The sequence below is a fragment of the Eucalyptus grandis genome, chromosome 2 (assembly GCF_016545825.1).
Source record: "Eucalyptus grandis isolate ANBG69807.140 chromosome 2, ASM1654582v1, whole genome shotgun sequence".
Lineage (NCBI taxonomy): Eukaryota > Viridiplantae > Streptophyta > Magnoliopsida > Myrtales > Myrtaceae > Eucalyptus > Eucalyptus grandis.
Window position 1 is genome coordinate 40,600,073 of NC_052613.1, and position 14,860 is coordinate 40,614,932.

The 14,860-nt window shown below is 39.7% G+C and overlaps 1 protein-coding gene, 1 long non-coding RNA gene and 1 pseudogene across 5 annotated transcripts; all 3 read right to left on the bottom strand.

The window, feature by feature from the left end:
* LOC104431448 overlaps nucleotides 1-10,624 on the bottom strand; it is a 53,135-nt pseudogene extending 42,511 nt beyond the window's left edge.
* LOC120290192 (uncharacterized CDP-alcohol phosphatidyltransferase class-I family protein C22A12.08c-like) lies at nucleotides 1,580-10,524 on the bottom strand. 4 transcript variants are annotated; one of them, XM_039305952.1, is made up of 8 exons: nucleotides 10,385-10,524; nucleotides 10,165-10,268; nucleotides 9,388-9,476; nucleotides 8,934-9,138; nucleotides 8,547-8,642; nucleotides 8,378-8,445; nucleotides 7,983-8,190; nucleotides 1,581-1,791 (listed from the first exon to the last, which is right to left on the bottom strand). In XM_039305952.1, exons 4-8 carry the CDS (start codon nucleotides 9,021-9,023, stop codon nucleotides 1,627-1,629), a joined length of 627 nt encoding a protein of 208 aa, XP_039161886.1. In that variant the 5' UTR covers nucleotides 9,024-9,138; nucleotides 9,388-9,476; nucleotides 10,165-10,268; nucleotides 10,385-10,524; the 3' UTR covers nucleotides 1,581-1,626. The 4 variants fall into 4 exon arrangements, with proteins under 4 accessions (XP_039161888.1, XP_039161886.1, XP_039161887.1 ...); XM_039305953.1 differs by having other exon boundaries at nucleotides 9,388-9,461; nucleotides 9,916-10,268; XM_039305955.1 differs by lacking the exon at nucleotides 7,983-8,190 and adding an exon at nucleotides 1,879-2,085 and having other exon boundaries at nucleotides 1,664-1,791.
* LOC120290193 lies at nucleotides 5,917-7,864 on the bottom strand. Its single transcript, XR_005548038.1, has 2 exons — nucleotides 7,819-7,864; nucleotides 5,917-6,346 (listed from the first exon to the last, which is right to left on the bottom strand). It is a non-coding gene; the product is annotated as an uncharacterized LOC120290193 (long non-coding RNA).
* Nucleotides 10,625-14,860: the final 4,236 nt, after the last annotated feature.

Consider the following 14,860-nt stretch of genomic DNA (forward strand, 5'->3'; position numbering starts at 1 on the left):
TAGAGCCGAACTGTTTCCGAATGATACTAAAAGACAGCCCTGTCGCCAGCTAATTAGAACGATAGAATTAAAGATGAAACGTGGGAAAAACAACTTGAAGGCAAAGTCCGTTGTCTCGTCACCGTCGACCACGATCGTGTGTGTTTAGAATCTTATCCCTCCGACTTTATTTGCCATCACATCGTTTTCTCCCCCCAACTTTTGCACTCTTAGGTCGCAATAATGATTCCAATGCCATAACAAAAGACGCTGGATAGACCCGACAAATGCATAAATTCAATCTAGTCGAAAATGGTCAAATTAACATGTTTTATCCATTTTGACTTATTTTCATACAATACAAATCACATTACTCATACTCGACTTAATTAATATCTGACTTGACTCATATTTCTAAAAACACTTCCATATTTAAACTAATTTAAAAAATTTATATCCAAAATGAAGTGAGAGTAAATAGTGAACTTATTTAATATTCATATTATTTTTAATTTAAGTCATTCATATAATCAAAAAAGTCTTATAACTCATTTTAATAAGTCTACCATCAGATAAACATGATAACCCGATATTTATGAAAAATTGTCCCAATTATGTCACATCGCATATATATGTAAGAAGGAAGATTGGGACATCTCCCAAAAATCAAGAGGCAGGCGAAAGATAATCGAGAGAACAAATGGAGTGACAGCAACTCAGCCAAGTGTGTTAATGGAACTTTATATCCGCTCCCAAGCCAACGTGATGCACGCAGTTGGCGTCTCCATTAACAGACCAAACAAGTTTCATAATAGCGAGAAAGAGAAATAATCTCACATTGTAGAGGAATGTGAGGGCCATGGAACCAAGAGTTAGTCGAAACTCCCATGGAAGGATTTGAAGATGACGAATGGAGGGAGGGAGAGAGAGAGAGAGAGAGAGAGAGAGAGAGAGAGAGAGAGAGAGAGAGAGAGAGGAATGTGAGGGCCATGGAACCAAGAGTTAGTCTGGAAGGATTTGAAGATGACGAATGGAGGGAGGGAGAGAGAGAGAGAGAGAGAGAGAGAGAGAGAGAGAGAGAGAGAGAGAGAGAGAGAGGAATGTGAGGGCCATGGAACCAAGAGTTAGTCTCTCCCATGGAAGGATTTGAAGATGACGAATGGAGGGAGAGAGGAGAGAGAGAGAGAGAGAGAGAGAGAGAGAGAGAGAGAGAGAGAGAGAGAGAGAGAGAGAGAGAGAGAGTTCTGGCTTTCTAGGATTTGAAGATTTATGAAGCTCAGGAATACTGAACGTATTGGGTTCGTGAATGTTTTTTCCTCCCTAGGAATCCCAGTATCACCTCTACCTGAGCAATCCAGTTCTGCATTAGGAGTATCCGTTAACTAGGCACTTTGATTCTATGATCATAATCCATCCAAAGATGAGCTGCAATGGCATTCCATTTCCTGTTTATTACTCCAAGGAGAACCAAACAAGGCCTAAGTAATTACATGATGCACTATACCGCTGAATGCTTTCATGGTGGAATCAATGATTTGCAGTCTCAACCATGACTTTCCATAGGATCACGTATCTAAAATCTCTAAACCAAAGAAGTGAACATGTTGGAATGCACACGATTCGCTTACTTAGGAACCTACCATCAACTCACCCCAACGTACATGCAAGGAGAGATGGGAGAGACAGATAGAGAAATGTCTGGATTTTGTTAAGAGTACGAATACCTACTATGTCCACGGGAAGTTCTGAATGATTATCTTTTCCCTCGAATACCCCAGTCCTTGTTAATATAGAAAACCAAGGATCTCCTGCCTGAAGGAATTTTCATCAGTAGTGGTGATTGTGTTCATAAATAAAATTACTGACATGATACAATACAATTCTCAGTATGAAATATACCCGTCGTGCGCCTCTAATGTCGATTTTGGATTATCTCCTATTATGTATAGTGTTCTGAAACAATGAAATCCAGAGTATGTATTATTCTCCACATCTAGGTTGCTTAACAAAGATGGCATAAGATTCCTTAACACGGTCTCAGCATTTCCGTAGACAAATGGATTTGGCCTCCCATACGATGTATACGCCAGCGGAATGGGATGTATTCTGTAGAACAGGGACAGGTAAACAATGCATAACACAAGATTGAAGATCAATGCATGTCACTTTGCTGCATTGAGGTAAACTTGGCCCACACAAGGATCTTATAGGCCTTTCTTTAATTTTTGTGTGGAGAATATTAGATCAAACTCCATGCCGAACTAAACATTGAGAAGTTGAAACCTCACTATCTTTCACTATCTTATCTGTTAAAGGTTGCTTCTAACGCAATCCTGAAAGCTCCTCTACCCAGACGTTCAACAGGAAAAGTAGCCTACCTTTGCACTTTGTCAGCTAGTCACCAGCCAGTCGTTAGTTCCACCAAGGCTTCAAAAACTCAAGATTGCAGCTGGCATCACAAATGGCATAGTTTACTTGGTATTCGAGGTCATTATTTGCAAAAAATAGGTGCGGTTGCTTTCCAGCCTCCCTTCGAGGAAGCCCCCAGTTCTTAATATGTCGGAGAGCACCTAAACCCAAACTTGAGTATCACATAATTTTTTTTAATACACATAGACAGATAGATAGATGATAACACTCCATTTTATCACTTATTCCAAACTAGATGTCAGCACCCACTAGACTTTTTAAAAGATGATGACTAAAGTTGCAAAGCAGTTACTAAACAACCAAACAAAGTGTCATGTCTTTTAATAATCAGTTCAAAGATTTAGAACTAGCGTGACGAAAAGCCCAATATGGACTCGACAGCTGAATTAGATAATCTAAGAAAGGACAAGATCCTTTAGAGTGGTCACAACCTAGATATCTCTGCTCCAGTCAACAGAATCACTGGCTACAAATGCTGCCTAAACTCTCTGCGTTTGCACAGCAATTTTATTCTTTCCTATCAAAGTAGCTAGTGTACTCATCAATTGACAGAGCGTTTCTGCATAGAAAAGACATGAGCAGAAAAAGGGTCAACTGGAGGAGAGAGAGAGAGAGAGAGAGAGAGAGAGAATCAAGTTGTTGGAGTTCTCATTCTGGATGAAACAGTGTTGAACATAGACAACTAAGAAGATTTATGGAGAGGACTTCTCTGTGATTACTCGAGTATTTGAGAACTTGAGTGATTTTTATTCACTTTGCTTGCTCCTATGTATTACCTAGACATCTTCAATAGCAAATTCATTAGATACATAACTTTACCCTTATAACTTTTAAAAGCTTTCAGTAAACTTGACACCATATACTTTCGAAAACTTTTAGTAACCTTGACACCATATAACTTTTGTCGAACTATTGTTGTTTAAAACTTTGTGTAGACTTTTGATAGCAAGGGTATGTGTGGGCTTGCTTTTATTTCTTTTTTCAGCGATCTGCCTTAACCATTGCTAACAAGTTTTTTTTTTTGGGAACGCATTGAGCTCCTTGTCTACCAAGCTTCTAAAGTAGTTTTGGATGGTTGTGCAGCCCGAATTATACTTGTGGCAACTTTGTCTTTTCCTGTTCTAATTATGAGGGTTGCTGATGGACTAGAAGTTATGAACAATTGCCAGATGCACAAATTTATTGATTATGTTTGGTTGTGGTGGTGTTATATCGATTTACAAATTGAAAATGCCCCACAATATGTAGCATTTTGGTATCTCAGGTTTGTTTTTTGGAAGGTGGTGTGATTGATTGATCTCTTGCATCGAATAATAGGGAGAAGTGGATCTAGCTTGTAATACTCTAGTTGACCAATTAAGCTTGAAGTAACACACAGTGTGATCACTGATTCGAGGAAATTTTAACTCTGGCTAGGTGCTACAATGGGCAAGAATTTATGTGGCTAATTGAGCATTAGTACATGCATTGGCATGCCAAAATGGTTTTGTTATGAGGGCATTTTGAGCAACCGATGATGTTGAATTTATCAAAGAAAATAAGACAATACTTTAGGTTGGTTCAGGTAAATCAACTAACACCCTTCAATCTCCCAATATAAAGATGAGGTTTTGTGAGAGGTAAAATGTGTAGAAAGACTAGGAGTTGTTTTTTGAATCTATTGAAGATAGAGGCAGTTAATTGTAGTGTGAAGTGAAAAGATATGTTTCTACATTGCTTATCGAAGTGACTTGTTATTGTTGATTCTGCTTCTACTATTTTTGCAGTCATCATGTGTTCTAGATGTTGATTACTTTTTGTATTTAGATCATCATACTGAAGGGGCATTGGTAATTCCATGTTTTTTGGTTGCTGGTGGAACTTCCTTTTAGTAGATCTAAGACCTCTCTGTGTTTTGCAACTTCCTTGGAGTGAAATTTTCCTCTGTTTTTCTTAATTCCATGATGAGACACAAAAGTGGTCAGAAAACACTTCATGGTGCTTGACACATTAATTTAGCAGGGCTCTCATCAGCCAACTCTTTAGTTCTTGCTATGACATCTGAGGACGAATTTGGTAGAATTCTTGATTTCTTTTCCAACTTAGTAGTTAATACAACATATCAGTAACTAAATTTGGTTTTTACTGTGTTTAGATGACTGTCTTTTTCCTGTGATAGAGTTGGCTCTGATGAAGCAAAAGAGGCGTTGAAGAAACTTGGTGCTGAAGAAGTGTTCACCGAGAGCCAATTAGAAGTAAAGAATGTCAAGAGTCTACTGGAACCATCCATCCATTAACCCATTCTACCATATTTTTATGCATGGACACATCCATTTTTGGCCATTGGCACTTGAGTTCTTTATTTACATCTTATTGATTTTGTACTAGGGTGATAAAAAAGAACCTGCTCTTGGATTATATTGCGTTGGTGGCAATGCTGCTTTTGGATTATATTGCGTTGGTGGCAATGCTGCTTCCTCAGTGATGAAATTTTTGAGGTGCAACGAGTGTTTAATTTGTGTCGAGTGCTTCCCTTATCTTTTTGAAGAGAGCTGATTTAGTTTTGTTCTCTAGCGGGGAGAAACCATGGTGACATATGGTGGGATGTCTAAGAAACCAATTACAGTGTCAACTTCATCTTTTATTTTCAAGGTAAATTAAGAAGCAGCAAACTAAAATTTCTGCCTATGGTTATGAGGTTATTTCAGTCAAGCCTTACAATTTGACTTGTCTATGTTTCGGTCTCAGTCTTGGCAATGCCCAATAGTTTTATTTTTTGTTTAAATTTGGCCCAAAATCTCAATTTCAGTTGAGCAAAAACAATTATCCCTGGAATTAAGACTAAGAGGAATGTATAAACCAATGCAATAATGGTTCTTATGGTTTGTAAGATCTTTCTTTGAGGGGATTTTGGCTGCATGATTGGATCAGTTCAAATGATGTAACGGAGTGCAGAAGAACGATAGATCACTTGCTGGAACTAGTGCGTGATGGGAAGTTAAAATACGAGTTCGTCTTTTGTAACAACTACTCGAATTGTTGTATTTAGGTCTCCACATCTTTATAGTAATTTTCAATAGTATTCATCCTCAAGATAGCGTGTTTGGATTGTGGTGCATATGAATTTCTCCAAAACTGTAGGACCGAGCTTGTTCCTTTTAGTGATTTCCACGTTGCACTGGATAAATCACTAGGGAAACATGGGAGCCATCCTAAGCAAGTCCCAAAGTTCTAAGGCTACTGAATATATAAGGGCGGTAAGAAGATGGAAAAATTCTGCGTCATATCCTTCAGACGATCAGCTTGTTCTGAAGTTATGAGGCGCTGGATCAACCAGGCACGAAAACTATGTATCTTTTCCCTTCTTATTATTTTTTCTTTTCATAAGTGATGCATCTTTTTCGTTGAGGTAATTTCGTTGCTGCTTATTTTCACCAATTTCCATTCTGCATTTGTTTTGCATCATGCCATCCAATCTCAAACTAATCTCATGCAACATGAGGTCCATCTACTACGGCTGAATTTGGAGATCCAAACTTCGCCCCGTTTGGTAAGGGTCCATAAAGGTTTCAGATTTGCCAATTACAATTCTCATATACACGTAACAAAGAACATTGGGATACTTTCCCAAAAATCATGTAATCGACATCGCATGCATTGAGAAAAGAGTAAGAAGAACCATAAATTATTCATTTGATCTAACCTAATTCAAATGGGATGTGGACTGCCTTCAAGGAACGTCATACATACACGATGAGCAAAATCAATAGAAGACTAACTAATGGTAGTTACTTTTTATGATAGGGAAAACGCAGAATGGAAGATCGTACCGGCTTCCATAGAAGTGGCAATTGTTCAGATACCACATAAAGAAAAGGCATCTTTTGTCTAAGTGATGTCAAAAACCGCACTCTTTTCTCTAGATAAAGTCGACAGCATCCTCAACAGTATCCACGACCTGCATAGGTAAACAAAAAAGAGTTCGATCAGGATGAGTGATTTTCAAATTCATTTTTAACCTTGGAAAATTTAGGGAGAAGAAAAATTCCCCACAAAAAATGTGCACGGTTTTGAAATACTGACATTTTGCTAGGCTGAATAGGGAAAGGGTTCGCTCAGTCATGTTTCATCCAACCAAGTTAGAATTCACATATCACCCAGAGCATAACAAATCAACGTATGTCAGTATGGGACACCTCAAACACTTAAGGCCATCTTTCATGGCCATGCAATTATGAAAAGGAATCCCGTTCTAAGCAATCAAATTCCTAGGAGTGGGTTTTCTTTTTCCTTTTTTTTTCTTTGTTGTTCGGTCTCAAATTACCAGTGAAGAGAGAAATGTCCAACGTGAGTTGCCAAATGAGGTTAAAACATGTAAGAAATGGAATGTGTCTCCAATCAACATGTACAAAGCAAAGGATAGAAACAAAGCGAAGAACCACATAAGATCCCTCAACAATTTCCCGATCACTGTCCTCCAAATGATTTTACAGTTCACACAAGCATTTTTACAAACTGATTATTTTAAACTCATCTAAATCTTGCAAGTCAAGCATTTTTCGCACAAAATCCACAGCGATGAAGATGAAGCCATTTTTATGAACTTCAAACTACTGCACAGAAGTTACTTTAAGCCATTATTCTTATTTCTTATCCTCTTTGTGTTTTGAGTCAAAGACCAATCACAAGAACTGCAAATGGGGTGACAGCAACTCAGCCGAGTTGGTAAGTGGAACTTTATTGTGCTCCCCCCCAAAAAAAAAAAAAAAAAAAAGCCAACATGATGCTTGTCACTGATGTCTCCATAAAGAATCCAAACAAGTTTCACAATGGCAAGAGAGAGAAAGGATTTTGCCTAGTAGAGGGATGTGAAGGCTATGGAATCAAGAGGCAGGCGAAACTCACGTGAGAAGGATTTGAAGATGATGAATGGAGGGAGGGAGAGAGAGAGAGAGTTCTGTTTTGTAGGATTTAAAGAGGATGAAGCACAGACTACTGAGTGGGTAGAGTTCGCAAATGTTTTCTTTTCTAGGAATTCCAGTACCACCTCTACCTGAGCGATCCAATTCTGCATTTTAAAGAGAATCCATAACCTAGGTAATTTGATTCCACAATCATAAAACCATCCGAAGATGAGTTGCAATGGGATCTCATTTCCTTTTCTTACTCCAAAGTGAACCAAACAAGGCCTAAGTGATTGCACAATGTACTATACTTCTTAATGTTTTCCTGGTGGAATCTAAGATCTGCATTCTCAACCATGACTTTCCACTAGGAACACGATATAAAATCCCTAAACCAAAGAGGTGAACATACTGGAATGAACATGACTTGCATATGTAGGAACCTACCATCAACTCACCCCAACATACATATGAGGAAGAGTGAGAGAGACAGATGTGTAATTTTGTTAAGATTACAAATACTCACCAAGTTAGCAGGGAACTCTGAATGATTATCTTTTCCTTGAATACCCCAGTCCTTGTTAATATAGAAAACCAGGAGGATCCTGGGAGTTGTTGGCAGTATTGGTGATTACGTTTCAAAATAAATTCACTGATATAATAAACTATAATTTTTGGTATGAAATATACCTGCCGTGCACCTCTAATGTCGGTTTTTGGATTATCTCCGATCATGTATAGGGTTTTGAAACAACGAATTCCAGAGTTTGTAGTATTCTCCACATCTAGGTTGCTTAACAAAGAGGGCATAAGATTCCTTAACATTGTCTCAGCATTTCCATAGACAAATGGATTTGGCTTCCAGTATGATGTATACGCCAGAGGAATGGGATGTATTCTGCAGAACAGGGACAAGTAAACAATGCACAACATAAGATTGAAGATTAATGCATGTCGCTATGCTGCATTAAGGCAAATTAGGCCTACACAAGGATCTTATGGGCCAATATTTAATTTTTTGTGGAGAATATTATATCAAACTCCATGCAGAACTAACCATTGAGAAGCAGAAACCTCACTATTACCTGTTATAGATTGCTTCTAATGCAATCCTGAGAGCTCCCATACCCAGACGTTCAGCAGGAAAAGTAGCCTGCCTTTACACTTTGTCAGCTAGTCATCAGCCAGTCTTTAGTTCCACTAAGGTTTCAAAAACTCAAGATTACAACTCACATCACAAATGGCATAGCATACCTGGTATTCTAGGTCATCATTTGCAAAAAACAGGTGCGGTTGCTTTCCAGTCTCCTTTCCAGGAAGCCCTCCAGTTCTCAATATGTCACAGAGCACCTAAACCCAAACCTAAGTATCACAGAATTATTTTAAAGTACACAGACAGATAGACAGATGATAACACTCCATTTTATCACTTCTTTCAAACTATATTTCAGTGCCCACTAGACTTCTAAAAATATGACAACTAAAGTTGCAGAGTAGTTACTGAACAAACAAAACAAAGCCTAGTGTCTTTTGATAATCAGTTCAAAGATTTAGAACTCGCGTGACTAAAAGACCAGTATGGACTCAAAAGCTAAATTAGATAATCTAAGAAAGGACAAGATCCATTAGAGTGGTCACAACCTGAATATCTCTGCTCCAATCAACAGAATCACTGACTACAAATGCTGCCTGAACTCTCTGTGTTTGTACAGCAACTTTTCTCTTCACCATGTCATTGGAAGTGCTATTCTGGTCAATGTCGGGCTTAGTTGTCCATGTCTTGTACGGTTCCAGTGGATCAATAGAATCAAAGCACCTAGTGTACTCATCAATTGACAGGACATTTCTGCATAGAAAAGGTACAACCAGAAAGAGGGTCAACCAGAGAGAAATAAAAGAGAATCAAGTTGTTGGACTTCGTGTTCCAGGTGAAACAGTATTGAACACAGACAACTAAAATGAATTAAGGAGAGGACTCCGCTGCGATTACTCAAGTCCCTGAGAGCTTGAGTACTTTCTATTAACTTTGCTTGCTCCTATGTATTGCCTAGACATTAAAGTTTATAAAGCGATTTTGTAACACGAGATGAACTACCTGTAAAGGTTGAATGTTGACTCCTAGTAGTTGACCTAAGTCCTGGGCTCTTTTGGATTCAGAAAAGCCACCTCCTGCATCAGCCATTGCTATTGGCAGCGTGCAGTAAAAACTAATTATCGTTTCTTCAAGAATTAACAAGCGAAATTTCTTATTTCAAGGGAGTAAACATATTGAACGATTATAGGTAAACGGCATCTCAAAAGGCGTCACAGATTCAAATTGCTTGAATGACTTAAACATAAGATAGCAGCAATCTCAAAATCATCAAGACGATTACTATTAGATCTTAAAAGTACCAATACTTGCCGATAACTGAATAATCAACCACAATAAGCATATGATGTCCAGCACGCAACTTGAAAACTTTAGTTTGACCATTATATCACCGCACTCACCGGTAATGATTCTATTGAGCGGTCACATTTGGTAACACATATCAAAAGTGAGAAATGTAATAGCAAAAATTACTAACACATTAAAGCAATGACTAGGACCTATAGAAGTCTACCAATCACGAACACTCACCATTTGTTAAGAACACGAAAGGTATCTTCAGCTTCCCAGAAAAGATGGAGAACGTAAAGTAAGTGATAGCAGGCTATCAAATAGCAGATACGAATCTCAATATCCCCCGCCCTTACATCATCAGGAAATTCGGTAGCAATCAGCGAAAAAAGACATGCATTCGCAACGTAGAACATACGCGAAACGGCAAGATCACCAGCACGACATAAGCCTCGCAGGTATATCAGCAAGCGATGGCGAAAGCTTTACCAGAATCGTCGTACAATCTCCTGAGCGCGCGCGGAGAACCGCCGATGGGAGTGTGACCGAGGAGGACCACGCCGTCGATGTCGAAGACGATGCCGAACTAAGGCCTGCACAACGAAACCACGATCGTCGATTCGATCACGGACGAAAAAGAAGAAGAAGAAGAGAAAAAGAGAACATCGGAGAAAATCACAAGCGTAGTCGAAGCATGACCGGAACGCACCGATCCGATTGCGAGCGAAGCCGCGAAAACGAGCGCGAGGCGAGCGGGGACTGCTGCTTTCTGCCGCGACTCCGCGAGGCGATGGTGAAAAGCCGATGCCTCATTTTCCTGTTCGCGGCGAATCGCTTCGGGAGATCGAGGAGCTCGAATCGCCGGAGGCGAAGCTTCAAGAAGAACGGAACGAGCTTCAACAGTCCATAGAGAGAGAGAGAGAGAGAGAATGGCCCAATCGCGCAGCATCTTCTCGTTCGATGTTCAGGGGCCGTGAATTGGGCCGGTTGAAATGATGGGCGGGCCTCGATAACGGATCGGCCTTTCCTTCGGATCCGAGCTCAACGGTTAAGCTTGATTTTGGTGAACGTTTTTGGGCTCTTTTCTTTAGTTCTTTCATTTTTTGTTGTATTTCTCTTTCAGGCCTAGTAAATTCGGGCTCCTTGTCTCGGATCCTCTCGAGAGAATCGCTAACTGCATCTTTGGTGCACCTGCTGCATGTACATCTAGGAATTCTCAATGGGCTAGTCGTAAATGGCCCCACCCTAGGACCATGAGACCAATGGTTATCCCAAACCTACACCGAGACGTAGACGGTGATTCTCAAATATTTAAAAACAGGGTATGATATGATGAAATAAGATGCAATGGAGACATACACAAAAAATGAATGGATTGCTTTTTTTTTTTTCTATTTCCTCGTAGCGTAGTTTGGATTAGTTGTGCAAATACTTGTACGAAATGAGACACACCCTGATTATAGAACAAAGTCACTTTGTCTGGTTTTTCCCTTTTCATGCTTTGCCCTCTAACTAATTTAAAGATGTTGCCAAAAGTCTTGTAAAACTGTGAAGTTTTGCTCTTTTCATGGCTATATTTGATGTGAAGAACTAACATATCGAGCACCTATGACACCACTATCCTAGCATGTCTTTTCCTTCTTCTTTTTATGAAAATATTAGAGCATGTGTTTGACAACTCAAAGTCTAAGGGGATAAACTTTTGGTGGGGACCGAGAAAAACAATCGGGTGGAGAAATTATTGCACGCTTCACGAACTATACAAACCAATATCATATTAGTCATTAATCGGATAGATCTCACTATGAGTTTTTTTTTTTGATGACCCAGGGAACCCGCGCACCGTACCAACACCTTGGTAGGCCGCGGTGATGGGAGGTAAACCACTGGCCCTACGGGAGCCACCACCCCGTGGAACTTACGCCAAGCGTCTCCGCGGTGAGTCGAACCCTCTCCCTCCTAGAAGGAGTCAGTAGGCCCCCCCCACGGTGGGGAAGACTTATTAGCGGAGCCACCGCGGCCGGTGGTATCTCATTATGAGTTTTGATGTGTGAATTATTGAACAAAATTTCGAAATGTGACTTATAGGCCATACGATACCTTTTCATACGAAATGGAGTTACAGCCTTGACCAAGCAATGGAAATTCACACTATCATCCACAATCGAGTCCACAAAAATTTATTTTAGAGCCGACCTAGCTAAGGTAAAAGAGATTAGCAGCCAATTCATTTCTCTTTTGAGTATTCTAAAACATCGGAAAAATAACTTTAAAGTAATCGTCTGTCTTGGATGCGCAAATAAAAAAACTACTCATCTTAATCCTTGTGCTGGTCTATCTTTATCTATATCTCTCTTATGGTCCCATGACTTGTGTCTGAAAAACGTAAAAAATATCCTGTCCCCAACTAATCGGGATGATGGAACCGAGAAGTAGAATCGCACTCGTAATGACGAAAACCAAGTTTTGTGAACATATTCTGATAAAAACATTTTCCTCATTTTTCAACATGTGGATCCTTTAAGAAAATGAGTCAATGGATGACATTTTCATGGTCAACAAAAAATCTATGCTTGAATTCAAAAAATAATAATTTTAAAAAAAATAGAAAATCAATTTTCACAATATAACTATATCAATATTTGGACTAGAAACCATGAGTTTAAGCATGCAAAGCATAACACTCATTCTCAGGTCCCTAACATCCAAAATCAAGTCTTCAGCACCTAGTTTGGGACCCCCATGTTGGTGCCTAGGTCTCCAACGCCAATACATGAGTCCATCGAAACCAGGGCTGGGACATCAGCGCCCATGCTCAAATACTTCAACAGGGCCTCATGCTTGTATTCGAGGTACTGCACTTGAACTCATGTACCCAAGCACTGTGTTCTTGATTAGGGCTTCTATGGATGCAAGATCGATGCCAATGCTCTTCCTCAAGTTGAGTCCGTCAAGGCTTGACTCGGGATTCTAGTATTTGTGCTTAGTCTTCAACTCGTGTATAAATTACTAACACCTAAATAGAATGTATCTCTAGAAACATTAGATCAAATTTTCCTTTCAAAATGGTGAAATATATTTTTCAATTCTTTTGGCAAATCTTAATTAAATATCAGAAATATTGTTATTTTCTAGGAAATGACATCGTGGAGAATATTTTTTCAATAATGTATTATTTTTTATGAAATAAACTATGCCTAGAGCAACCATTGGGGTTCGCTCCAGTGGTCACCCTTCCAACTTGGAAGGGGGAGGTGGGGGGTTCAAATCCCGACCTCCTCAGAGGGGATTGGGGGTAGAGACGGTTTCATTTCAGGAGTGAGTTTTGACTCCCACATCCTGCACGAAGGTAGGGCAACGGTCTGAGAGTGAGTGTTAGAATATGATTAGAGTAGAACCGATAAAAAAAAAGAAGAAAACTATGCCTAGAGCTTGAGATGAGAAATGAATTTTCTAGATGTAGATATAAAGAAAAGACTTGGATTTGACGTCTTGCTGAAGGGGGTGAACTTATTACATTCGTGGTCTTGATTTTTCGCAATCACTCATCATCTTTTCCTAATCTGTACATTGGAAAGGCTCTGATTCTTCGAGAGTCATCTTTTTATTTTTATTTTTATTTTTATCTATATCACTATTCTAATGACAAATCAAATTATGGTATTACTTTTCAGTTTAATCAATACTGTTTTGTTATACTAATTAATGAGTCGCCAACTGTTGGAAGGTGGCGATCGATTTTCGTTTTCCTGTTTTTCGTTTTGGTCAACGCTGGCGAACGATTTTGCACTGCACGTGGGATATTCCAACACGCGTCGTCTGCTGTCTCTCTACCTCCTTCAGATCGACCGTGCGCCGGGCCGGGTTCACGGGCCGAAAGGAGGCCTTGGGCTCCCCCAAGAATGCTAACCCACGCGGTCGTTGACTTTGTTTTTCTTTTTTCTCTTTTTTATTCCGTCTAACAGCATATGATAAAGATTTCCATAAAATAGAATACTAGTATTAGGCAGCTACGGGTAGTTGGTTCGCTGAGCTGGGTCTACAGGGACTCGCTCGTCCAGGCTCATTTGACTTTCATACAATTTTTCCCACCATGGTGTTTTTTATATGTCGCATAACCTTAAGAGGTCTCCATGTGGCCAGGAGCTACTACGCATTAGGAAGGGGACATCGGCTAATATCCTAATCACGTAAGTTATTGACCGGAGACCGAGCTTTTTTATTGGGTTAAAAAAAATTTCTTCCTTATACAAGAGGAACATAGAAAGCTTCCAAGTAAGATAAATCCTAAAAGGGCTGCAAAACCAAACAAAAACCTCGAAAACAAAAGAGTACGGCTTGTAATTCTAAGCATGCTCTCATCTCAAAAAATCAAATCCATTATAGCATCCAAAAACAATCAGCAGCCGATCACCAAAACAATCAGTGATGGACATATGCCGAGATCTTTTCTTCCAAAAACTATGGCTTGTACTATGCACCTAGATTCGACGTTCTCAATATAATCGTGTGGCGCCCCCTATCGGCCCCCAATCCAATAGGGTCGCCACTTTACTTCTTCGTCCTGGATGTCCTTTTATTTTAATCAATGGACTTCAGGGAATCCATGTGGGGGTTCTATCATATACTTTATTGGTCCTTGCGCAATGTATATGACGGAAGCGTATCCAACAACTCCCTTTCCTACACATAGAAATGATGCACACACTAAACACGTTTATAGATAATAGCCGAATATTTTTATTTACACATATCTACTAGGTGGACATTGTTTGTCTGTACATCCAAAAGGTTGTAGTTTCCTATACTAGGCGATACTTCAAAAGTTAACGGACAACTTTAGCAGTCATTTACGTCGAGTCCATCCTTCAGTGTCGGCATCCAAAATTCTTTCTTTGCTGTCCTCCCTCTCACGGTCACTCCCAGCCACTCGATCCCCCACTGTCGTCTTTTGGTGGAGGTGGTAGCAGCCCTAGAACTCGCCTGTTCCTACAGACAAATAAGACGATATATTCCTGGAGTACAGGACCTGTGGGAAGACCAGTGTTGAACATCACGATCACTCTCACCCATATGAATGTCAGTCCCCATACGTCAAGATCTTGATATTCTGACCACTCCCACTGCAAGTCGATCGGGATCCCGTAGAATGTATCGGGAGGTGCGGGCAGTAGATGCATCATTC

Bases quoted from the DNA above. Each gene is read 5' to 3' on its own strand.
- LOC120290192 (XM_039305954.1), bottom strand. From the start codon at position 9,023: ATGGTGAAGAGAAAAGTTGCTGTACAAACACAGAGAGTTCAGGCAGCA. The intron at 8,643-8,933 runs GTTGTGACCACT...GTTTGGGTTTAG, and splicing joins ATTGGAGCAGAGATATTCAG to GTGCTCTGTGACATATTGAG. The intron at 1,792-7,982 runs GTATATTTCATA...AAATTCCTTCAG, and splicing joins ACATTAGAGGTGCACGGCAG to GCAGGAGATCCTTGGTTTTC.